We start from the raw sequence: 26,327 nt of genomic DNA on the forward strand, positions 1-26,327 counted from the left end.
CTGACTGAGCTGAGCATTGACTTGCAGGACATGCCCCACAGTTATGGAGCACATCAAAGTGAATTTTCTAATGTGAAAGAGAGAATCAGGGCTGAATTAGGACACTTTGTTCAAAGTATATTCATATTATTCTCTGTGATGTGAATATGAAAATTGCAGTTGCCTCCAGAATATTCAGCGCATTTCAAATATGTAGGAATCTCTGATCTCAGTCAGGAATAAAGGAAATGGAAACATTTAGGACAGTTACAGAGACACAAAGAAATCTGTGACCTACATCGACTTGTACGAGCAACTCTGTGGTTATAAATGATAATTAGCAGAGTTAGTGTCACATTTTCACAGTTCATAAACTAACCAGAGCAGAGGTCCAACACACACACATATATGGTGATAATATTAACTAGGGCTGCAACGATTAGTCGACTAATCGATGACTAATCGACTTTTAAAATAATCTGTGACTATTTCAGTAGTCGACTAATCGGTTTGAGTCATTTTTCATAGAAAAGTACTATAAAGTACCCCAAAATACTCTTACTGCAGCTTCTTACGTTCAGATATTGGCAGCTTTACACACACTACCATGACAGTGAACTAAAACCCTTTGACATGAGTACGAAACAAGACATTAGATGACATCATTTGGGGGTTTGGGAGAGACAGACCGACATTTTTCAACATTTTAACACATTTTTCGATAAAATGATTTGTTGACTAATCGAAGAAATAATCAACAGATTAGTCGATAATGAAAATAATTGTTAGTTGCAGCCCTAATATTAACATTACGAGAAGTTGGATTTTGTAGCCTTTGTAGCAGAAATGTCTTTAAGTTTATTAGTTTGACAATAAACAGTGACAAGGCAGATGTATGCTCCTCTGTCACGGTGACTGTTGTACGTAGCTTTTCCAAAAATAAATTGTAATGCATGCTACAGTGTTTTAGGTGTTTAGGTGAGAAAATTGTTGAGATTTTTGTTTAAAGAATTTATTTAAAAACAAAGGTAACTTGTTTCAGTGAGAATAAAACTGCACTCTTTTGTTTTTGTGATTTATACTTCACTAACATTACCACTAACCCTGCATATTTAATCTAACTCAGTGGCTCACAAACATGATGCCAATCCAGGTGTGCCGTGGGATTTTGTGAAACCACACATTATTATGGCAGTATTCAGCTGGGCCTATACAAAAAGTTTTGACTGAATTTTCAATTGGCTGTATCAGGACGTTGTGTGCACCCATTTCCTAATAAAGAGCAAAACTCAAGGGAAAAAATATCTGATTTAATTTAACTTAAAAAACCTTCACAGGGAACCTATTAGTCATTGTTTACGCATGGGAATTTTTAGTGTGTGACACATCAAAAGCCCTGATTGGCTGCCAGTGTGAGAGATGATAACATTTAGAGGGAGAAAGCCATGAGTGGGACAAAGGATCACTTTACTGTACGGAGCAACTGACAACAAAGCACCAGTGAAGACGACCTACCACTGAAAGAGTGTCTTATTGTTTCCCATTTTTATTGTCTTATGTCGTGATGAGAGTGATTAACACACATCATAAAGGCTATTGTGCACGGATATAAACACAGGTGTGCCCTGAGATTTTGGCCTGCCTGTTGGTGTGACTTGTTTGAAAACCGCTGTCCTAACTCACCTTGACTCTTTCAGCACTAGCGCAGTAGATTTGGATGCAGCAACTTCTTGGTGTCTGTTGTCATCATGTTTAAGTCATTCTCCAAGTGTGTTTTGCGGTAGAAAACTCTGTTCCACAACAATGTTGCACACTGTGCAACCTGTTTACCGCCGCTTTCGTGCAGGCCACCAGGGAAATTGCCTCACACGGTCTTAAGCAGTAATTTTTGTTGGTAAATGTGAGATGGACATTATTGCACATTATTGCAAAATAACAACCAGACACAAGACAGTAAGTTTGGTGACATGATGTGGGGGGTTGCTATGACTGGTGACATTCACAGCAAAGTACAATGATTGGTCAACTTTGTGGAAAAGTTGCAGCGATTGGACACAATTGCAAAGTAGTGCAGAATTCACAGGGGTCAGTTGAATCTAGTGTTGTGTCGTTCGCGAACGAATTGTTCAAAAGAACTAATCTGTTGAGTGAACGTACTGAACTGAATCACTTCGTTCATTTCTCAGTTCAGTTGAGCTCAGCAGCGAGCGTGCAAGCCAGGAGTGGGACTGCCAATTCGGTCTGGGTGAACGATGAATCACTCGCGAGTCGCGAGGCAGCCAGGGTGCAGGGAGGGAGTGCCTACCGTGTGACAAATCACTCGGTGAACGAATCACTTGGTGAATGACGTAACCCCGATCCCTGAGTGATTCAAATCATTTCTTCTTAGCGATACACTTTCATAGGGACCTTTTTCTCCAAGCTAACAGCTAATGTAGCCAGGAGTCAAGCCACATGAACACAATCACACACCTCCTCATTGTTTCAACAGACTTAGTTTCCAGATAAACAAACTTAAAACGTTAGGCTGGCCAGTAATGAGACTCACCAGTGCAGGGCAGACGCAGCAGCAGCTCAACAGTGTATCAGTTCAGTGAGTCGGACTACGCAGTACACAGTCAGGGCTCCTCCCGCCAAGCACTGAACGATTCGATGAACGAATCTTTTGAACTAATCTTTTTAATGAACTGATTCTAGTGATTCAGTAACATCTAAAGAACTGCTTTGCCCATCACTTGTTGAATCTGAATTAATTGTTGCAATTAAGACAACAGCACCAATGTCATGAATTCATTCTGCACCCACAGTCCTCATATTCACATTCTTTTTTAATTCATTCAAGTCTATGCTCTTTAAATGATCCATTATTGGTTTCCTTGTGCAAAAAGTTACTTGCTAGAAGGCATTTTAGTCGAGTCCACCAAAAAGTGTCACTTATATCACTGTTTGTGGACAGTGCTGAGACAAACCAAGCTAACAGGAAACATACAAATATTTTTCATGACCTAGACCTCACCACAGACTGTACTAAATATGTCTGTGTGCTAGTTTACAAATCATCTAGACCAAGCACATGAAGTTTGCTCAAACATTTTGCAAATACGAATACGTTTAAGAAATGTTTCAAAAATAAGAACTGTATTTACAGTCAGGTCCACAATTATTTGGACAATGATACAGTTGTCATCATTTTGGCTCTGTACACCACCACAATGGGTTTTAAATGAAACAATGAATACCTGCTTAAAGTGCAGACTCTCAGCTTTCATTTAAGGCTTTTTTCAAAAATGTAGTATGAACCGTGTAGGAATTACAACCATTTCTTCACACAGTCCCCCAACTTTAAGGGCTCATAAGTATTTGGACAAACTAACATAATCATCAATTAAACAGTCAGTTTTAATACTTGGTTGCAAATCCTTTACAGTCAATGACTGCCTGAAGTGTTGGACACATAGGCATCATCAGATGCTGGGTTTCTTCCCTGGTGATGCTCTGCCAGCCCTTTACTGCAGCTGTCTGCACTTCCTGCTTGTGTTTTGGGTGTTTTGCCCTCAGTTTTGGCTTCAGCAAGAGAAACACATGCTCAATTGGATTCAGGTCAGATGATATGACTTGACCATTGCAGAACATTCCACTTCTTTGCCTTAAAAATGTCTTTGGTTGCTTTTGCAGTATGCTTCAGGTCAATGTCCATCTGCACTGTGAAGCATCGTCCAATGAGTTTTGAAGCATTTGGTTGAATCTGAGCAGATAATGGTGCCCCAAACACTTCAGCTTTCATCCTGATGCTCTTCTCAGCAGTCACATCATCAATAAATACAAGAGAACCAGTTCCACTGGCAGCCATACATGGCCATGACATAACAGTACCTCCACCATGCTTCACTGATGAGGTGGTGTGCTTTGGATCATGAGCAGTTCCTTCCCTTCTTCCTTCTCTTGTCTTCCCATCATTTTGGTAGTTGATCTTTGTTTTATCTGTCCATAGTATGCTGTTCCACAACTGTACAGACTTTTTAGATGGTTTTTGACAAACTCTAATCTGGCCTTCCATTTTTAAGGCTAACCAATGGTTTGCATCTTGTGATAAACCCTCTGTATTTATTCTAGTGAAGTCTTGTCTTGCTGACAAGAGCAGCAGGATGAAAGCTGAAGTGTTTGGGGCACCATTACCTGCTCAGATTCAACCAAATGCTTCAAAACTCATTGGATGATGCTTCACAGTGCAGTTGGACAATGACCTGAAGCATACTGCAAAAGCAACCAAAGACATTTTTAAGGCAAAGAAGTGGAATGTTCTGCAATGGCCAAGTCATATCATCTGACCTGAATCCAACTGAGCATGCGTTTCTCTTGCTGAAGCCAAAACTGAGGGCAAAACACCCAAAACACAAGCAGGAAGTGCAGACGGCTGCAGTAAAGGGCTGGCAGAGCATCACCAGGGAAGAAACCCAGCATCTGATGATGCCTATGTGTCCAACACTTCAGGCAGTCATTGACTGTAAAGGATTTGCAACCAAGTATTAAAACTGACTGTTTAATTGATGATTATGTTAGTTTGTCCAAATACTTATGAGCCCTTAAAGTTGGGGGACTGTGTGAAGAAATGGTTGTCATTCCTACACGGTTCATACTACATTTTTGAAAAAAGCCTTAAATGAAAGCTGAGAGTCTGCACTTTAAGCAGGTATTCATTGTTTCATTTAAAACCCATTGTGGTGGTGTACAGAGCCAAAATGATGACAACTGTATCATTGTCCAATTAATTATGGACCTGACTGTATATAGCACCTTACAAACCAAAGATACAAAGTGCTTTACAATAAAAACACCAATTGATCTTGAAAACATGTACAAGACAGAAAAGAGTATAAGATAGTATAAGTAACAATAAATACATTCAGTTAAGAAAAAGCCAAAGGACAAAAGTGAGTTTCAAAAGAGATTAAAAAGAGGTCACTGAGTTCGTCTGCCTGAGATCCTCAGGACCAGACGAACCAGAAGTTTGTCAACCTCAAAGCTCTGAATAAAACCCACTGACACCTCGTATGTAACTCTGAACAATCCAGATCTAAAATCTTCTGGTGTAACTCAAGTTTTCGGTTTGTTTCTGTCTTCAGACTGAGCATGAGCCTGGTTTAATTCTCTGTGCTGACACTTGAGTAAGGTCTATTTCTGGCCTGACACATCACAAAGATCTGGCACCTATGGGACACCTCCCAACTGCTCTCTGTGTTTCACATTCAAGTCATTTAGCTGACGAGCAGTTCCAGATAAACCCACACCGTCCAGATAACAGTCACGTCAAGCAGCAAACAGTAAGCAGGTCAGCGTAAAGACTTCAAGTTCATGGCTTCTTAAAAAAGAAAAATTAGAGCAAAGACAAAGGAGGAAACTTTTTTTTCCTCTCTGTGATTTCTGTGACTATTTCTGGAGTTCTCTTTTTTGCTCCTCAGCTACTTGCCCAATTCTCTTCCCTTTTCTGTCTCTTTTTTTTCTACAGTGTGTGTCTGTCTTTCTCAAACTACCATGTTGTATTTTATGCTGGTAAAATACACTTCTGCTGTTATAACTTCAGCTGGACTGAGGAGAGTTTTCAGTTGTAGCCAGAGGAGAGGAGCTTTCAGTTTTTGTTTCTTCAGTTGACTCAATAAGTTTTTGCTCGTGGGAAAAGAGAGAGAGATTATACTGGATTCAGTTGAATTGACTTCCACGCCAATTTAATTTGTTCTTCTCAGTGATGAAGGGTGTGCCATAACCACATTTGTTGAACTTCAGCATTGTGAATTGATGTCTGCCTTCTCTGGAATATAATGGAACTAGATGGCACTGATAATCCACAGACCTTGTTGTGAGCAGTTTCATGTAGGAACTATTTTCTTTCTACCGAACTACACCCGCTAACTGTATCACAACACAGAAGGAAGAGTGCATCTACTCATGGATGAGAGGCCCGCGCTTGAGGGATGCAAACATCCGATGCGTCCTCCTCGGCTAAGCAATAACGTTAGCTAGATCAGTGTTGCTAAGTGAGCTAGCAATAGACGCTAATTCTGTCTGCATGAGCTAGGGATGGACATCAGTTTTTGATTATCGATGATTGATTGTTAAGGATTTTGATCGATCACAAATAATTTTGCTCGATAGTCGCAGTGTTTCGCCGACAATGCTACAGGCCCTGCGAGCCACTGTGCCTACGAGACCCCCCGCTGGACCTATGCAAAAAATCAGAAAACAGACAGAGGCTCTCACCGCTCTCCGAAGCCTTGGTGGCTTCCCTTGAGGCCTCTGAAAACACTACGCCTTTGAAAGACGGAGGTGTCGCTGAAAACTGAAGCCTGTAACCTCTGGCTGGCAATGGTTGTGAACACCCAGGGGCGCCATTTTTCCGCTTTGGCCTGGGGGGTTGAAGCTCAAAACAGAGGCAGCTGCGCTCTCTTGCAGCGACAGACTGCACTGCACTCTTTTGTTTTCTCTCTTTTGAAATACTCGCTTATCAATTAATCGTTAATTCTTTTGATGATAGAATAATGAATTTTGATTGTTTGCCAATCCTAGCGTGAGCATTTGGTTCTGGCTCCAAAAATCGAAGATGACGATAGCCAAAATGCCACACTCAAGGCTTCAAAACGATGTCATGATGGCTGCGTCCAATATTTTATACAGTCTATGGCTCTCATGAGCATGAACCCCTCGTCCACCAGTAGATGCATGCTGTCTTCTCAGTGGTGATTCCAGAGGCTGTTGATAAACTGAGAGGATTCACTTTAGATTTCCTGTATCTGTGTTCTGTGGGTTTCACCACTGCCCCCGTCCCTTTAGGAGACTAGGTGCAGTCATGAGTACAGACTATGGCCAATTCCTTTGCCCCGTAGTCACTGAAGTAAATATTGAACCCATTTTTCACAAGCCTTACCCTTGTAGACATTCTGACATGGATGTGGCATTTTTTCAGAGACAAATCAGGAGAGTATTAACTCTGTTGTAGACATGTCTCTATTTTAGCAAGTCACTCTCGCAAGATCTGGCAACAGCTGACGTGATCTTGCACTTAGTTGATATCAGACATGAAGCTGGCAGATAAAAACGATCGGCAAAATAAGGAACAAATTTGATCACATCCACACAATGTTTACTACACTTCAAAATGAGGTGGGGGGATGCAGGGGAGAGATGACCATGCCTTCTTAGGAGACCGGAAGTGTATGCTATTGAGTATCACTGGCGCAGCTTGTAATGGGGGATCCTCTAGAGTATCTTTGGTGATTGAAGAAAACTGCTCACACGAAGGTCTGTGGATGATCTTGAGAAAGTTCTTCAAATGTATTTTTGGTGGCGTTTTGAGCACCACAAGCTGAGAGCCATCTAGTTCCTTTATATTGGAGAGAAGTTGTCTACAGCCGGTATCTCCAGACTCTAGACTGATGAGTAGCACCACAGGTAAAAGGAAATGTTTTTTTGATTTTGGGGTTAACTGTCCCTTTAAGCAACCGTTCCCAGTTAGACCAGACTTTTCCCCTCCAGGCTTCTCTCTTTAAACTCTTTCAAGGTTTCAAGTCTGTGAGGGGAGACAACAGAGGACACTTGAAACAGCTTTGGCGTGTCTTCCTGTTCATATTTATTTTTCCTTTCTTTGTTATATCTTTCTCTGTCCTTGTTTTTTACTCTGACCTTTAAATCTTATCTTTGATTGTTTCCGGTCATTGTCTCTTACAATCGTGACAGATGTAGAGAGACACAAAGGGAAGCACGCTACATGACAGCCTGAAGGCGACACTGAATCTGATGTTCATGTGTTTGTTGACATTTGGTGCATTTGTTCTGTGTCGCAGGTGCTGGTGCCCCGGAGAGAGGCAGGAAGACGGAGGACGACTTCTTTCTGTTTTCTCAGCAACAGGGGACGGGCGGAGAAAGGAGAAAGATGCCCAAACCAGTGAGTACCTGACATGCAGGAGATCAATGGCTGATTTACAGCACCACCTCTGTTTCCCACTCATCTGCTACAGTGTCAGAGTGCAGGATTTCAGCTAGGTGTTACCGCACATCTACAGCTCACACATTATCAGTCATTCAGAGTCCCTGTTTCTGACAGTTGCTGATCTTCAGCCTCTGCAGCATCTGTGGTGCCTTTGAGTTCAGATGCTTTTTTTTTGTGCACAATAAGAAAATAAAAAACTCTGTGATCATAACGTCTTATAGTCTGGCCTTGGCTGAGCATTGTTGAAAAAAATAAGCGTTGCAGATTTTGGTGTCTGGGTTCCGCTCTCCAGTCTCTTTACTCTGGTTAGTGGCTTGTCTCTTCTCACAGTGCCAATAAAGTCAAAATTTCCACAGGAAATCTTGAGTTCTCTAATACCCAGATTGAACCCAGCATAATGCAATCAGTGGATGATATTCTTCTTCTTTAACCAGAGTGTATAATAACTTTTGTAATGGCTAATGGACATGAACAGCAGCCATCTGCACCGGGCATAAAAAAGAAATTAAAAAGCACTTACCTGCGAGCAGAGAAACCAGGAGGGAGAGATATGGAAAGAGCTCATAGATGAGGTTATATATTGGTCCAGAGGGCTTTTCATGGTGGAAACAAAGATGGAAAAAAGAGTTCAAATGCAGTGCAGAGGTAGCAGCACTTTGATGACCCAGCACTTAACCGTGTGGGGAGATAAGAGTGCGACTCCCTTTGGCAGGTCCGTCCAGCCACCAACCATCATGGTCCAATATGTGCCACTCAGTATGTGAATAGACAATATATTTTGTCTGTTATTAAAGTGATTTCAGCTTTGAAATACCTTATCAGAGCATTGTCAGTTTGGGGTTCAGTGTAAAGCTTTGTTTATAAAGCCTTGATGATGGCCTCCGTAGATGGTGTGCAAGTTACAAGCATGTAGTTGTTTTTGCCCAACAGATTGTTCGTTGCAATGTGCAAAACACCAGAGAGCGTACAAACAAAATTTTTAGTGGTTAAGCAAGAAGTCAGTGTGTGATGCTGGAAGAACGTTACCGCAAAAGTAGGCTGCCTGACAGCAGTAGGAAACATATACATACTGCCAAACATTGCATTTGTGTACTTAATTGTTGCTGTTGCTTATCTCCAAGTCAAAGTTATTTCATATCCCTCAAGCCCCATTTCCACCAAACACTTTCAGTATAGTACCTTTGGAACCAAAAGTACCCCTTCAGACATGGTACCTAGACCCTAGCGTCTATCAGTCTGCACCTCGTTTATCGTTCACAGAACGAGAGTCTCTCTCCATGGGATATTTAAAAATAGCAGCTTTATGCATTTAGTCCTTCTCAGGCAAGCTCAGGGGTTTAGTGTTGCTGTAGCCCACAGGAACGACGCTCAGCAATGCTTCTTTTTTCTTCGAGTGATGATTAGAATATATGCAGTTCACATAATCTGGTCCAAATCAATATATGTTTTTAAACGAGTGAAGATCCGCTCATTACTAAAAGTGTATGTCATCCAAGAGAGACAATAAAAACAAAGGGAGTTATCAAAGTTGTCACAGTGAAATTTAAGGTGTGCTGATGGATTCACGTCGTCACCTCATGCATTGAGTAACATTACAAGTTAACGTTCCACCTTAAAAGTCACCGGCAGTCGGCCCAGTGAATGAAGTTATTTTTTCTCAGACTCCAGCTGCTGTGAGAGGCAGCAAAACATCCTTTCATTTTATAGTTACAGTTTACTAATAAAACTCTCCACAGTATGAACAGTGGTTACATGAGCCTCAAAACCAGACACAACTCAGCCCTGAGCAGAGTGACCGTCCTCTACTGACCAATCAGACTGCAGTGTTCACAGCTCCACCTTTTAGTACCACATCTGTGTGCTAGGTACCCCAACAGAGGGGGGACCAAACATGGGGACGGTACAGAACGGTTCCACTGGTACCATCCACAACTTTTAACAGTGGAAACTGGGCTTTTGCATCCCCACGGGTCGCCACTCTATCCATGACCGTTTGTTAGCTTTCACAGCCGTCTCTCATGTTCTTCCACGTCCTGGGGCTAAAAGCGTGTTCTTTCCCCAGTGTGGTGGGCCAGTTGTTTGTCCCTGTGGTCTCTCAATGAGAGAGTCGTAGAGATGTCTTTACAGGCGAACCTTTCCTGCAAGTTGGACTGAAAAGTGCAGCGTCTGCAGTGGGCACTTAAAAATTCAGAGGTGTATAAGTAAGAGTTACAACAACTTTCAGAGTCTTCATGCTTGATGCAAACAGAGTGATTATGTTATTTTCTGGTACACAAAGCTCACGCCAGGGGCACCACAGCGAGCATAACCAATGCTTAAAACATGAACTCAGATGTATGATCACTAATTAGAGAGTGTTGAGTAGTAAAAACTGGAGTCTGCAGGAAGCTGCTTTTGTTGTTGGCATCGGCCGTCATGTTGCTCTCAGGGTTGTTCACACACAACCACCAGTTTGTGTTACAGCCAGTTAATTTTGTTCTTTACTACATAAGAGACAGAGCTGGTGCTGTAAAAATGGAGGCTAACAACATCACTGATTGCAGCTCAGATCATCAGTTTAGTTAAGACAGAGAAACAATGCCCTCTGTTTGCCCTCAATGAATAGTACTCAGGAGGTTAAGGTTTCTGGCTGAGGAGAGAGGTTGACCACAAGTGCAGGATGGGTTTCAGGCTCTGATAAGAAACAGGTAAAAAGCAAATAGAAATAATCCATTGTTCTTTATTCCTAAAGTGCAGCTCGCTCTGGTGCCATTCATACCCACTACATCAGCTTTTTTTAAGTGAGCCCAGAGCCTGTCATCAGCGCTCTCAGTCAGAAGTAATGTGTTGCAGGAGCCCACAGAGGGTTTGGGAAAACACGCACACACGCAGTCACACAGAAGCACAACAGTCGGTCACTTTATGGAACTGTCCTGTCTATTGAAAGGAGCGAACACAAAGAGGGCTTTCTCTGCTCTATTTTTGGACTGAAGGACAGTGGGAGCTTTCATGTTGCTCTGACACAAACACATACAGGCTGAGTTTGCACTGCAGCTTAAATAACAGGATTATAGTGTTAGGGTCGTGAAGCCATTTATTATATTACCTTTACTATATTTTAACTCTGGGAGCAGGAGCATGAACTCCAGGCATCTTTGAAACCAAAGCAGATTAAAGCCTGAGCGTGAAAACAGTCAGAAGATTTTTTTCAATTCATTCAATTGTCCCAAGATTATTAGTTCCTGGTCTGAACCGTATACGACATTGATTATACAGAAAATATTAAATTCCTGAAGAATTGTAGCATTCACACTCATTTCAGTGTCAAGAAATACCAATAAATAAATAAAATACATTTTTATTCCAATCTTAGCAGGATAGAAAGAAAATGTCAGTCGCAGCAACAATTAATCAGCCTGTGTTTTGTTCTTTGAGCAACGCCTGACTGTAAACCCATTCTAACTTCTAATACAACAACAACTATAAATAGATCGATAGAGGTCGGTCAGAGCCGCAGCACGGACAGGAAGCTTGTAGTCGCAGGGTGTTTACAATCCTGCTGCCTGTACACGCTGTTATCTACAGCCAGCCAGCGATTGTACCGAGCCCCTGCTCCATCAATCTCAGTAATGGGGAATTAGGCCAGGCCCAATCCCTGGAAAGAGACCAGGAACATGTGATGGAAAAAGTAGCGAGAGGATGGGAGGTATAGAGAGAGCGAGAAGGTGAAGAGAAAGTTGCATGAAACAGGCATTTTAAAGGTTGTTGTCAGTGCATGTTGAGGTCAGTGTCATAAAATGTTTGTAACCATCAAGGAGTTAAGTTAAAACATGAGAATCATTTAGGGCCCTGTCTAACACCTGGAGCCAAGCAGCTGAAGCAAAACTGTCAGTCCTAGTTTCAGACTGACACAGTCGTCACTTTCACAGTCAGCACCCACGTTGTGTAAGCAGCAAATGCACTTGCGCCCATGGGCGTGTAGGTCTTAAAATGAGATGTGGTCAGACTCATTGTTGGCACATCACTGTTTTGAGGAAGGCTTGGGCAATATATTGAAATTATACTACATCCTGTTATGACACTAGATATCAACTAAGATGTTAAATATCATAAGTGTTGGTTTTAATGGCTGTTTTACAGTAAAGTGATATCATTTTTAGCTGCTCTATTATTTGTCTTTACCCACTCAGTCATTATATTCACATAATAGATGATTATTTATACATAATATAATTGTGTTGATGTATTGTAGAGCACCAAATATCTTGATACGGAGGTATTTCGTCAAAAATATCGTGACATTTGACTTTCTCCATATCGCCCAGCCCTATTCAGAGGCAGAGGAAAACATTTGCACCACTGACTAAATCCTGAAGTCAGACTGGTGCAGTATTTTCCTGCCATGTAAAGGGGGCATTATTCAGATAATAAGATGCGCCTACATGGGCGGGTTCACAAGGCGTGTATTCTCTGCACACAGTGACACGCAGATGGGCTGAGGGTGGGTGAAATAATACATCATCAATGAGTAAAATGTTAATGACATTCTGTAAAATGTGAACAGAGCAGAGCTGCTGTCCGACACAGCAACGTAACTTCATTATTTCAGAAGCTAGTAGTGTAGTTCTGTTTCCTCTGTCAGGTTTATAACTACAGTTTTTAGTTTTGCCACTTCAGTGTCCCTCGATATTTGCTGCATGACATCACTGCTCTGACTGTATCACTCTCAGCAGAAAATCATTCGCTTCTCCAATTTGCAGAATTAGCGATGTAAGTAGCAGTGCAGCAGCTGCAGGCACACCTGGCTTTTAAAGGGAATGGGAGAATAAGCTTTGATTGCTTTAATTTATGTTACCCCCGAAACACACCTATGTTTAATTAAGTGACTACATACAACCCGTTTGCCCCTTGTGCCTCACTTTGCACCCATAATTTGCAAACTAGAGTTAGAGATGCCCTGAATGCACCTGCACCGCGCACTTTAGACCATGCAATATAGAATATTTAAATAAGGCACTTTAACCTGGTGTTTCAGTCTTTGCACAGCATCAGCAAATACCTGTCTGTAAGGGATTTAGCTGTACTGACTCTGAGAAGTATCAACCCAATGTACCGCTGAACTGAATTAAGGACAGTTGGAGAAAGTACGTGGTGGCAGATAAAAGACAGAGCCATGTGGACGGACAGATGGATGGAAAATATATAAGCATAAGCGAAAGTTGGAACAAACAAGTAAAGCTCAGATTATTGAAACACACCGTAGGGAAGAAAAAAGGCCGCACAAAGGGATAAAGAGGATTTGGGAGAGCACTGAGTGACAGGCACTTTGGTCATATCCAGTCCAGAAAAACGACACCGACGTCGCCCTCGAGGGGAACTCCCACTCCGGTTACATTAGGCTATGCTTTGACATTAAGCCCAGCAGTCGGACAGTAAACACATCGGCCCTTTCACTGCTTTGTCTGTGCATTGGCTGCTTGTTTTTGCCATGAAGACGTTTTAAATGTCACGTCGGATTAAAAGCTAAAGCTGCCAGCTTTACAATGATTGAACAGCTAAGCTAGCTTGGCTCCATTAGCTTGTGGCTAATGTGGAGCAACAAAAGAGCAAAACACAGAGATGGACAGTTTGCAGGTGAGGTAAACCACTGACAGGAGCTACAAAGAGTCTCTGTTCTGTGGAGCCGCTCAGAAACAGTCTGTTGTCTATCTAACAGCAGACGCAGGCTCTGAGCTAGTTAGCCTCAGGCATGCCATTAAAAAATGAATGTGGCCCGGACCTTGACCCTCCTCAGGGCTGTGCTTTAATGGTGTTTTTGTGTGTGTGCATACACCCCTAACACAACATGGTCGTCCCCTGGTATTCGGGTCTTTCATGCTGTTAAATGGGGGGTGCACAGAGGGGCTCTGTAACCAGAGTGTTGGACAAACAGGACGTGATTTCATCAGATCAAGAAGAGGAAATGCCAGAAAACAATCATATCTTTACCCCACGTTTCACCACACTGTTTGTGTATTGTTAGTAACATGGGCACAGGGGGTTAGAACACAGAGGGGGCCAAAAAGTTTTTCTTTATATCCATATTTGTTCTATCCCAACAATTTTGTTCGTCTCATTCAAACTATCATCTCAGAGTCCTAAAGTCAAAGGTCGTACTGATGCATCAGTGTCACATCAGAGGGTCACGTGACTGACCACAAACAACTCTTTGCTTCCTCTGGAATCTCTTGAGCATTTTATTTTGCATGTCAGGGTGCAGATTTAGGCGTCCAATCAGGAAATTACTTTTACTGCACAACTTAGCACTAATGTTATATTTGCACCACAGAGAACCACAAGAAGCCATTCCTGCCTGTGGTGCTTAACCTGTTCAGCTCCTCCCTCAGAGTGTCTGAGTCATAGACTGGCATTTGGACTTAATTCACTTTTATTTACTGCGTTTATAATTCATAATTATCTGTTGTTTCCAATAATTCTACTGCTGTAGTATTCTGTGCAAATACTCAACTGTGCAATATTTTTCAGGATACAACTTAATTCTCACCAACACCTCTTATATGTTTATATTTATTCAACATACAATGCACATAACTGTACACATTCTTATGTTTACTTTTGTTTTATTCTATGATGTATATATTGTAGTTGAATTGTCACACTTACAGCCTCAGCACAGTGACAATATGTTTCATTTTTAATATTTTCAATATCTTAAGTACTAGTGTTAAACACTGTAGCATGATACACATTATTTTTATTTTTAATGCACATTTTCATTTGTTTTTTTATTTAATTGCAGTATATTTACATACTTATATTTCATACTCTTACTCCACTGCTTATCTAACTCTGTGTGTCTGTTCCACGTTTTTCTCCTCACTGACTTGGTCAATCCATGTGAAATTTGGCACAGTGGTAGAGGGTCATGGGAGGATGCCAATGAAGCAATATTACATCAATTGGCCAAAGGGGGGCGCTATAGCAGCCGATTTAAATTGCAAACTTTGAATGGGCATATCTCATGCTCCGTATGTCGTAGAGACATGAAACGTTGCACAGAGATGCCTCTCCTCATGAGGAACACATTTGCCTCAAGAACCCATAACTTCTGCTTATATTGATTTTCCACCATTTTGAATTTTTTGAAAAACACTTCAAATGGATCTCTTCCTAGGAAGTTTGAGCGATCTGCATGAAACTGGGTGAACATAATCTAGGGACCAATATCTAAAGTTCCCTCTTGGCAAAAGTTGGAAAACTTACTAAAACTGAGCTTCTATAAGGCAATGAATATTGCGGAGGGCGTGGCTCATCACATAAAGGTATATAACATCTCAAGGGTTTCACCCATCACCACGCAACTTTGTAGGCATATGACCACACATAATCTGAGGGGACCCCTCCATTATTGACCCCATCAAACAAAATGGGGGCGCTAGAGAGCTCATTTCTTATCTAGGCCTAACCGCCATATGGATTTTTACTAAACTTGGTAGATATGTAGAACAGGACGCCTCAAGGTGACTGGAGAAATTTAACTCTAATTGGCAACTGGGTGGCGCTATAACAACAGAAAAATGCTTCAAAATGGCTAAAATGCGACCGATCGCTGTGGCTCCCCCTGTGGACCAATGTTGTTGTTGTTTTTTTCTATTTTTTTGGTATGACTAAGTCATGGTATGGTATGCTGTACTCAATGGGTATGGACTCTCTGGATTCTCTATTCTTTAAATTGGAGTGACAGGGATCAGTGAAATTTTTCTGATTCTGATTTTCCCTCTTTCTTTGAATCCTTGTGTTTTCCTGCAATTTTACTCAACAGTAGAAGGAAGCCTTGTTCTCTACAGAGAGGTCAGAGGTCAGGGTGAATTATAGAGCAACAGCTTTGAAAGTGGCACAGATTGATTATCAGGCCTTTTTAGAGAGAGTAGAGACATGATGAAAGGGGATGAGGGCGCACACTTAAGGCCGGCCTCTTTAATGGTATTGGTCCTGGAAAGTAATGGAAGTAGCTGTGTGAAGAATGTGAAGAAGGCTTGATGGAGAAAGCTGATCACCTCCTCACATGCATCTGATAAAGTGACAGCATTTTGTCTTTCAGACGGAGGTGACATCCACATTAAAATTCCTAGCAGGTCATTCAGACATGGCAGCACATTGACGGAGAGAGATTTAAGATTTTCATGTCAGTTTCATCAATTGATGCTGTTTGACAGTGAATTTTGCTCCCTGTTTAATGTATTCATCCACGTGGATGACATGAGTGAACAATTGAAAGTACACAGAGAGACTGTTGCTCAGATTTTAATACCCCTTTCACGACTGAAGGGTTTAAAGGTAATTCAGGAGATGTTTGTTGTTGAGGACTGATGAATGGATGTAAGTGAGAGTGAAGGTGGAAGACAGATGCCTTTTGTTAGGTTGTTCTGCAAGGATGTACTGGAGATCAGGCAGAGAGAGACTCAGCGTAGGGTAGGTGTTTGTCTCAGGCGTTTTTTGCCCAGGCTGATTACAGGTTCCCAGATGGTACCTTGAATGAGACATGGGAGAGGTATGCACCAGACTGAATAAGAAGAGATGAGGAAAGAAGGGAAGAGAGGATGGAGGAATGTGGGTAGGGTAAGCAGAGGGAAGGATGGGGTTGGGATTAGTTGGGAAGGATGATGGATGAAGGGAAGGGAAAGGGAGCAGGATGGGTCAAGAAATCTGAGACAGACCAGACCAGGTATGAGTAGGCTTGGCAGGTAGGCCTGCTTCTGAACCTAAGTTAACAAATTAACTGTATTTCCCAGAAAAATGAGCACGTTTAGGGAGCCCAGTCTCACTCCAAAGCCCTGAAAACCCGTCGCTTGGGCAGTGACTTGCGGCATCAGAAACCAACAAAAAAGGCCTCCTTTAACGTCGACATGATACGCGGCTGGTTGCCATCATAGTTTAACAGCACCCGGCGGACAAGAACAAAAGTTAAGGCAGAGAAAGTCTGACTGGCGTGGGCAGGTGAGGGGTACCTGTGAAAAAGGAAGTGTATCTTGAAAGAAGACAATACATGTAACAGGCAGAACTTGACACAGTGTCCCAGAGCATCAACAACCAACACACCCGGGATACCTTGCATGTCGTATGTGGACGTCGAAAGTTCATGACCAAACGTGGATATGTGACGAGGTCGGAGTGAGAACGTGTTGGTTTAGGCGGGTTTTTTAAACATGGAAAACCCGTCAAAAATGGGCAACATGCTTCTATTTCTCTGCCAGTAGACCAGAGACGTGTACACAGCTCGGAAGTATGCCCTTCTGTTTTTGTTTTGTGTTTTGTGTTTTAAATTGTGGGCTAATGGGCATGTAGCTACTTCCATGTTTCAGATGATACGTCATGTTTGTAGTCGACCAATGAAGATGAGTTTACATATCACCTTGGGTTCGTCCTTCACCTTCTCAAAATGATCCCACACTTTGGATTTCCTGCCCGACATGTTGTTAACTAGCCTGTGGAATAACCGCAGGTACCAGCCCTGGAAATTAACCTGACTCCTGTCTGACTGCTGAGCGTGGACATTTCCTGTGTCTGGCTTTTCAAATTAAAGTCACACATGGTCCAGTCATATAGGTTTTGATTTATTTTGACCAGGTGCAGCTCCTAATAGAGTTCCTCTGACCTAGTAACATCCCTAAAAAGTGAGCAGGGTGCTTATTGAGACATGAGACAGACATGTCAGACTAATGTAAAGGAGTGCATGTCTGAGAGGGGCTTTAGCTGGAAGCAGACTGACCCCTCTGTAATTACAAATGATGCTTTTAGAGACAGAGAAGGACAAAGAAGGACACAGGAGAGTGAAAAGACGAACAGCCATGGAGACAATGCAGACAGAAAAAATCTCATCTACCATCACATACCCTGAGGGGTTAAATGTTGCTGGAGAATCCTTTAAAAGAAGTATTGATTTCCCGTATGCTTGGGTCAGTGTGTGTGTTTCCCTCAGGGGTGTGTGTCTGCTTAGATCTGTGTTTGTATTGTGTGTGTAAGAATACAAGTTGTGTACATGTGTTGAAACAGGTTTATTTTCTCAGTATCTCAGCCTGCTTTAGTGGAAGACATGTTGTTCTTGTGTTTACAGTATTTGTGTGTGTGTGTGTGTGTGTGTGTGTGTGTGTGCATCAGGCCTGTTAATCCAGGGTGTGAGATGCGGTGGGACGTCGTACATTATTGATCTATCGCTGCGTTTTGCACATGTTGCCCCTCCTGGTGATGGTGTCCCAGGGGGCTGGCGGGTCGGCGGAGGGGGGGCAGCGAGCCTGTGCTGGAGGCTTTAAATATTTCAGAGGGCCATTTTCATTTATATAATGGGAATTATCCAAGTCACTAAATCTAATTAGAGGGAGGGTGTGAAGTTCACCTCCTCTCCCGAACATCGACCAAATTCACTCACTGCTTTATTGGAATCTATTAAACCAGTATTATTATTATTACAGCATCAGGGTGAAGCATTAACATCATGATTTGTAGTATAGTGATTTACAGATGTACACTACATGGCCAAAAGTATGTGGACAGCCCTGAATGTGTATTATAGGGCTCCTATATTCTAATTCAGAGAGACTTTAATGCCTCAGTGAACCTTAATAACATTCAAACAGGTGAGTAATATAAAAATTCTCCCCCTGTACTGTTGTCATGAAGAGGGAAATTATCTATAGAGACCAAAACTGTTTTTTGTACCTGGCTGTAAACAGTAAAGTTATTACAGTAAAGTGATGTAATTTTCTAAACTTACGCGACTGTTCTGTTAATTCGCTTTAGCCACATATGTAGTCATTATATCCACGTTACTCATAGTTATTTGTAAAAAATCTCACTGTATAACGCTATAATAGTGTCACAATATCGAAATTGACTTATTTGGTCAGAAATATTGTGTATTTGATTTTCTATATATCATCCAGTCCTGGTTTAAACCCAGAAGAAATGAGACAGTTATAGCAGCAGATTAAGCTCATTGTTTTTTGAATTAGATGTTCAAAAATCACATATAGGGGTGTAAGGATCTGGACTGATATATAGATTAAATGATCTATGATCCAGTGTCATCGATACCCTGGAAATCCAGAGTTCTCGCGAGAGCACAATTTGAATTTGCTCAGTGAGTCACTCTGGTAATCAGTAATGATGCTCATTACCTATGCCCATGAAACCGAGCTGCACCAATCACATCGGTGTATCTGATATAGGCGGGCCAGAGGCGAGCTAAACAGACTGGAATCAGTCAGTAAACATTGCAAGATGGCTATGGATGAACACCAGTTGTTTGAAACGGCTTTGGCTGCTACAATGAACGAGTTAGACTTGGCTTTTTCTCTAAAAGAGGAACAGCAGACAGCGCTCGAGTCTTTCCTTTGCAAGAAGGACGTTTTTGCTGTTTTGCTGACCGGATATGGCAAAAGTCTAATCTACCAGTTAGCTCCGCTGGTAGCTAAGTGTATACGTCACCCCGTGTATTGTTCTGATTGGTCGTAGTGTTATCCAATTGCGTGCAGTGATATTTACAAATGCATGCTTAGTGCCGCCCCTCGAGTTGGGCCATTTGCATTACTCATAGCCAGACCCTAAATCTCTCTAGATTTGGGTCTGGATTTCCAGATTATGTCATCAATGCAAAATAAAAACATCGATACCTATCGGATACGCTTTTATTTTGAAAGCCTGTGTCACCGTCAAACAGCATCAGGCAGATGGCGAGCAGCCAAGACAAAGACGGTGAGGATAACGGTTTTAACGAGCATCGCACTCTGCTAACTCCTCATCACAGCTGCTCTGTTTCAACAGTGTTATGCTGAAAAAACATGCATGCAGGCTGAAATTCAACCGAGCTAATGATAATAACAACAACAACGTTACATGTAATTTGTTAAGCTCTTAGTAGAGGAAAAAGTCTGCTAGCCACGAGGCTAATTCGTGCAATCTAAATATGCGTAGGCTAATAATTGGTGACAAGCTAAACAGTTGTAACTGAGCTGAATTTAATGCGTCTGTTCAACAGTGTTGTTGTTAATCCATGTTTTACGGCTGTTTGGAGAAGTTTGCCTTCAGGATTTATATAGAGATAGACCTGAAGTTTTTAGAAAAAGATAAAATGAAAAGATTTCTTTCAGAAAGGTTTTTCTGGCAGAAAGCCTTCAACTTATCCCATGTGCTGTTTTATTTTTGTTAGCGGAGTCACTTTAAACCTCACTGCACTCAGTTACAGTTACTTATTTATGTGTTGTTTTTATCTTTTATGGCCAAAAGCAAAAAATGAAGGGGTGGCAGCTTCTTCCATTAATATCTGTGTTACATGGGCATTTAAAATCGTCCCATATCGATCGCGGGCCCCTAAATTGCACTGAATCGTATCGTGGCAGATTTTGTAATATTGGCAAACATCGTATCGTTCTCCAAAGACTCAATATAATATTGTATCATGATGAGACTTGTGATTTACACCCCTAATACGCTATAGGATACGCTATATCCACAATAATCATAATATCTTGTCAAAAATCTCATTGTGCAGCTATTTTGTAAACGCACCAATAGTCAACCCTATAATATCATTGCAATATCAATATCAAGTCACGCTACTGTGAATGATGGATGATTGATGGAAAGTTCAAGTTCAATTGGGGAAAAAGAGGAAATCCAATGGATTTTAGACGTGGATATCATATGGATTATATTTCCTTGCTGCTCCTTGAAGTACAGACAATACTTGTATTATCTCTTCATTCTCACTTGGAGATGTATTTTTCCTGTGTCTGACATGCTAACTCCTCCTCCTCCAGTCCAAATCAGCCCACTGATCCCTGCGTGTAATTTCTACACCCCTCTGTGTGTTTGAAAACACAGCCAAGCTTAAAGGTAACTGATAAATCCTCACATCACTGTCTGTGCCATGACCTACAGACACTAGAAAATAAAAGAGGTGCAGGAAAGTGGTGTTGGAGAGGCAGAGAAGAGCGGCAGAGAGAAAGAAGGGTTGTGAAGAGGATACAGTCTGAGCAGAAAAGAGGAGAAGTGAAGAGAGAGCGAATGGTGGAGGTGAAGACAAGAGTGTCAGAGAGGAAATGTTAAGTAGACACGTGGAAAGAGTGGCTGACGATGGAAACCAGAGAATAGAAAAGGTGAAGAAGGCAGTACGGCCCTGGTTGCCTTTAAAGCCTCTATTAATCAGCTTAGCTACCAACAGCTTTTAATTATGGCTGTTTGAGTCTCTCTCTCACACACACACACACACACACACACACACACACACAAACACAGTCAACAGGTGGGCTGTGTTGCGTGGGCGGCCTCTGCCTGTACACACTAGCCTACTATTTAGCTGTCACTACTTGTTATGAATAACATGGAGGCAAGGAGGATGCTGGTAAACACAGCAGCTGAACTGAGACACACATGCACGCTCTGCTTTCCCCAGAGCCTCGTGAGACAAGATGTGGCCACAGTGTCTGCACAGAAACCACAAGGTACACGGCTAGGATGTGTACGTAACAACTTAAATCCTAATACATCGAAATTGAAATTCTATTCTGCTATATCTGTTTATTGATTATGGAAACTACTCAGTAGATTATAGCTGTAAGGCTCCTTCAATTCAATTCAACAGATCTTTATTTATCCTGAAGGAAATTCTTGTGCCAGAGAATGCTTTCACCAGTAACAACCAGTGGTTTCCTGGATCAGGGTCACACACTGGGCCCAGTGTGGGCCCAATGGAGTATTTAATATCAGTCAAAATATTCCAAATTTACAAGATATAAATTAAACCAGTGCCTAGTAAAGTAACAATAGGAGTAAGAGAAGTACGAGAATCACTAGAAATGAACTAAAATGGTGGAAAAATGCAGACTGCACATGATATTGAATGTTACACTAGCTGTGTTCAAAACCGTCCACTCACTCACTCACTCACTCACTATTCCCTATTCCTATGTTACTATATAGTGCACTACATGGGGAACGACTGAACGAGATTTCGGACACTAACTGAAATTTTCTGAATGTCGTTGTGTCAGTAGCTGCGCCGCATACTCCTGTGACACAAGTGGATGCGCCGAGCATCATGTAAACAAACCGGGCCCTTTGAGGATGATCGAACTGTATGGTGGTTGTACTTTTTGTCAATAAATTGCTGAAATGTCAATGGTGTGGACGTTTGGCTTTGTCAGCTATGGTTGTGTGTCTGCATTGTGAGCTGTAATAGCCCACGATAGTGCACAAGCTACAAGCTACCTGGCTCGTGCGAGCTAAGTAGCTATTGTTAGCTCATGAGCTAACGTTACTGGCTAGCATCCTGTTCGTTTCTTTTCTCTTTGCGGTTGTTCTTCTTCTTCTCCTCTGGCAAAAGACGACCGCATTGCATTGTGGTATACAGGAATAAAATGTAGGGTACATCGTTTGTTCACTCACATTTGCTGTGCATTGTGGGTATTTTATAGTCCACTGTATAGTGAATGAAATTAACCGCAGAGAATTTGAACAACACTACAAAACGGCGAACACACTATATAGTGCACTATATCCGTGATAGGGAGCGATTTCGAACACAGCTATTGTATGTGATATAACAATGAAAAGTAGTATTGTACATGAGTTTGAGAAAATATATTGCACTACATTGACAAGTGATTATGATACTGAAAAGTTATATTGCACATGATGTCGAGAAAATATTGCACAAGATATTAAAAAGAAGTAACGCTCTTTTCATTCATAGTTTCTCATTGTTTCTTCTACATTTCACTGAAGAGGTCATTAAATATTTTCAGTAAAACTCTGTTTTAAATAAAAACTCAGAGGAAAGAGGGCAGTCCTCTTATCTCCTCTCCTGATAACATGGAAAAACAATGATGTCAAACAGGTGTAAAATATCAGAAAGGCGTGATTTACTATGAGCTATGTAAGTGAGGATACTGTTCCTGTAATGTAGCTCCTGGCCACCAGTGGCAGCACTGAGCACACTTTTACTGAGCACCACTCTAGTTTAATTAGTCATAGTACAACAAAAATCTCTTTGATTATGTTTATCGTTTTCAAGATTTTGATGTGTGTTTTGTGTGATGACAATATTTTTCAGTGTAAATGGATTTCCAAAGTTAAAAATATTCTTGATGATTGTGGTTTATCGTACTTATAGCATGACGCTGGATGGATGAATCCTAAGTATTTAAAGTTAATGATTGAACGTAGATTATCTGATATGGAACTACAGAGACGGCATGAGAAATTACAAAGCAACCCTTTATGTGATAGTTATTAATTGTTTGAAACTGATTTCACTTTTGAACCTTATCTGATTATGTTAAGACCTGCCGAAAGAGTTTGTTTGTCTAAGTTTCGGTGTGGAAATCATAAGTTACCTATCTCTGAGCACAGGTATGACCGTGAAAATGTCCCTCGGCAATGTACTCTTTGTTTGACTGGCAATCGAGGAGATGAATATCATTATGTACTTGTGTGTTCCTTTTTAACAAAGAGAGAAGAGAGTTTGTCGGACAGTTCTAGAGTAAACCCAAATATTTATAAGTTTCAAAAGTTAATGTCATCTTGAAAAGTAAAGGTTTTGTCAAATTTGTTGAAACTTTTAAAGAAAATCCTGAATAGTTTCTCTTGATTTGCTTTTCTTCGCTTCAGAGACTTGTACGTATGTACACTAATTCTGTTTTATTTATTTTATGGTACATTGGTTGCTGCCTGCTTTGATTTGTTATTGCTATTTTTGTTTGTCCCTTATACCCCGGGGTCAAAAGGAAATAAATAAATAAATAAAAGTTTCAGCATCAACACCAACAAGCACTTTTTATAAGACTCCCTTTGAAAACTCATTATTAAAGACTACTACACTGAACACAAAGTTAAACCTAAGGCACAGCTGTGTAGTGATGATGCTGTTTAATCAGTATGTTGATATGCTGCACCTGTCAGGTGGATAGATTATCTCGGAAAAGGAGAAGTGCTCACTAACAGGGGTTTTACCAAATTTGCAACCGAAATTTGAGAGAAAAACATCCATTAAGTGCATAAAAACAGTTTTAACATTTTAACTTAAACCTGTGAAAAATAGGAGCAAAAACAAAAGTAATGTGTGTAAAATGTTGTTCAGTGTATTCAGCCACTGAGGGGGACATTTAAATTGATACTTCTCCCACAGAGTGACTATTTATAAATCACTTAGTCACACTGTGTTACCTTGAGTTTGTTTCTCAAACTTGCCTCCATGGTAAACTACAAACATTGATATATTGATCGACTGGAGGCCGCTGTTAACAGCACCAAAACTAGATATGCACAGTTCTTTGCTGATATCCAATATGCTGACATGTAACAACTTGTTTGGCTGATAACTGATGTCAATATATCCACTTTTTTCCCCACCTAATTTTAGTGATCATCAAGTCTCTTCTGCACCATACACCTTTCAGTGTATGTAATATTCATTCAATGTGCAAATGAAGATAAAGCATGTTGGCTGATTCTAAAGCCAATATCGCCTGATACCAATGACCTGCTGACATTGTCGTGCATCCCTAACCAAAACTATATAAAAACATCTGTTTCCAAACTCTCACACAGTATAATACAAGTCTCATTTATTAGGCTGTAACAAACACAAACATTTTCACTTTCAGTTCGCAGTAAGTTAAGTTTTCTACAAGCACCATTTATTATTTATCTGTATTGAGTGACAACAGATTATGATCTGTTTATTTTATCACTTATTTGTCTCCACCAACACTAACAGCTCCACAGCTGGACTGAGACCGGACTGTTGCCAAGCAACACATAAACATTCAGTACACTAGTTGGCGTCTGTGTTCAGATCTACACGTTATCTCAGCTCAGCTTCTTTGTATCATGAACGTTCATCTGTATGTTTCTGTTTATTGTGCAACCAGTGGAACAAGATGCTGGTGACAGTTGGTTTGACGCCATGTTTGGACTCTGATGAGTGAACAGCTTGATCACACAGTATAGCTGCAACATCACTTGATGGTATATGAACACAGCAGGAGGTTTGCAGTGAAGTGTCCAGGCTTCCTTCCTTCCCTCTGTCCTCTTTTATATATCATCATATTTTAATTCAGATGTTATTTGTGGAAATATGTTTGTAGTACAAGGTTTGTTACGTCTGTTAATGTAGACTGATTAATGGTTTAGAACACCTATAAAGTAGAGTGATACATGCATAGTTAAAAAACACAGTGATGTTGTTCTCTACATCAGCACTCATGAAATGCCTCTTGTCCAGTAAAATTACCAGGTTGGAACTAACTGTTTTCAAGGTTCCAGTGGATCCTTTAATTGAATTGGATTCATTAATTTAAGGCCTTAATTGGTGTTAAAATGACTTAAATCAATCTTTCAGAAGTTTTAAAAATGCTCAGACGTGAGGAGTAGGATATTATGAATCATTTTCTTTCTGAAGTTGCATCATAAAATCTCAAAATAATTGGTAACATCCTTTTTATCTCATAATTTACTGAATGCTTCTTGCATTAACGTCAAGCATATCAGAGTAGTGTTGTCACGATACCAAAATCTTTGTTTCGGTACCCATACCAATATGAATTTCGATACTTTTCGATACTCTTCGGTACTTTTCCTAAGGAAAAGTCCTTTTGGATACAAACCTTTAGAACAATAAATAGTAGGGGTGTAACAGTACCAAAAAAATCATGGTTCGGTAAGTACCTCGGTACGGACGTCACGGTTTGGTAACTCAAATGTTCCACCAAGTTTGTGTTGTCTCGTGTTGTCTCCCTTTGCGAGACAGACTTTCTCTTGTCTTTTTTCACATGCGCCAGCTGCGAATGTTGATACAGGTGTTGTCATACACACCACTTGTGCAATCTGTGCTCCAATAGGAACAAAAAAGGCGTTTGTGTGCATAAATGAGTAAAATAAATTAACTAAATTAGTGAATTGAATCAATTTCAAAGTACCGGTATTTTCCAAATGCAGTATAGTACCGTTTGGAATACTCTAGTACCACGGTACTATTTTAGTACCGGTATACCGTGCAACACTATATCAGAGTAAAGAAACCAGCAACACACATATTCATTTACCATCCAGTCAATTCCAATCTGCTCGTTTTAGGTCACCCAAATGGATACCTTTATGATAATATAATATCTTCATTGTTTTCCACATGGTCCATTTCTAGAAACTTTTACCTTTTTTTTAAGACCTGCAGAAGATCATCTGACATTTTAACTGACCAAAAGTCATGTTTTATATTAAAGTTAATATTTGGGCAACATTGTCCCTAACCCTCAGTAATTTGTTAAATATTTTTTTCCTTTGACCTTGGTTATTGTAAAATTGGTCATAAATTTATTTCTCAGTGGCATTA

At 40.9% G+C, this 26,327-nt stretch overlaps 1 protein-coding gene across 1 annotated transcript in view; it reads left to right on the top strand.

Annotated features, from left to right (window-relative positions):
• LOC117251195 (radixin) overlaps positions 1-26,327 on the top strand; it is a 75,403-nt gene that overhangs the window by 13,794 nt on the left and 35,282 nt on the right. Inside the window, exon 2 of the mRNA XM_033617245.2 lies at positions 7,815-7,915. Within this exon, the coding sequence (XP_033473136.1) occupies positions 7,904-7,915 (12 nt within the window). The 5' untranslated portion in view covers positions 7,815-7,903. The remainder of the gene's footprint in view (positions 1-7,814; positions 7,916-26,327) is intronic.

Source organism: Epinephelus lanceolatus, chromosome 14 (genome assembly GCF_041903045.1).
Source record: "Epinephelus lanceolatus isolate andai-2023 chromosome 14, ASM4190304v1, whole genome shotgun sequence".
Taxonomy (NCBI): Eukaryota; Metazoa; Chordata; class Actinopteri; order Perciformes; family Serranidae; genus Epinephelus; species Epinephelus lanceolatus.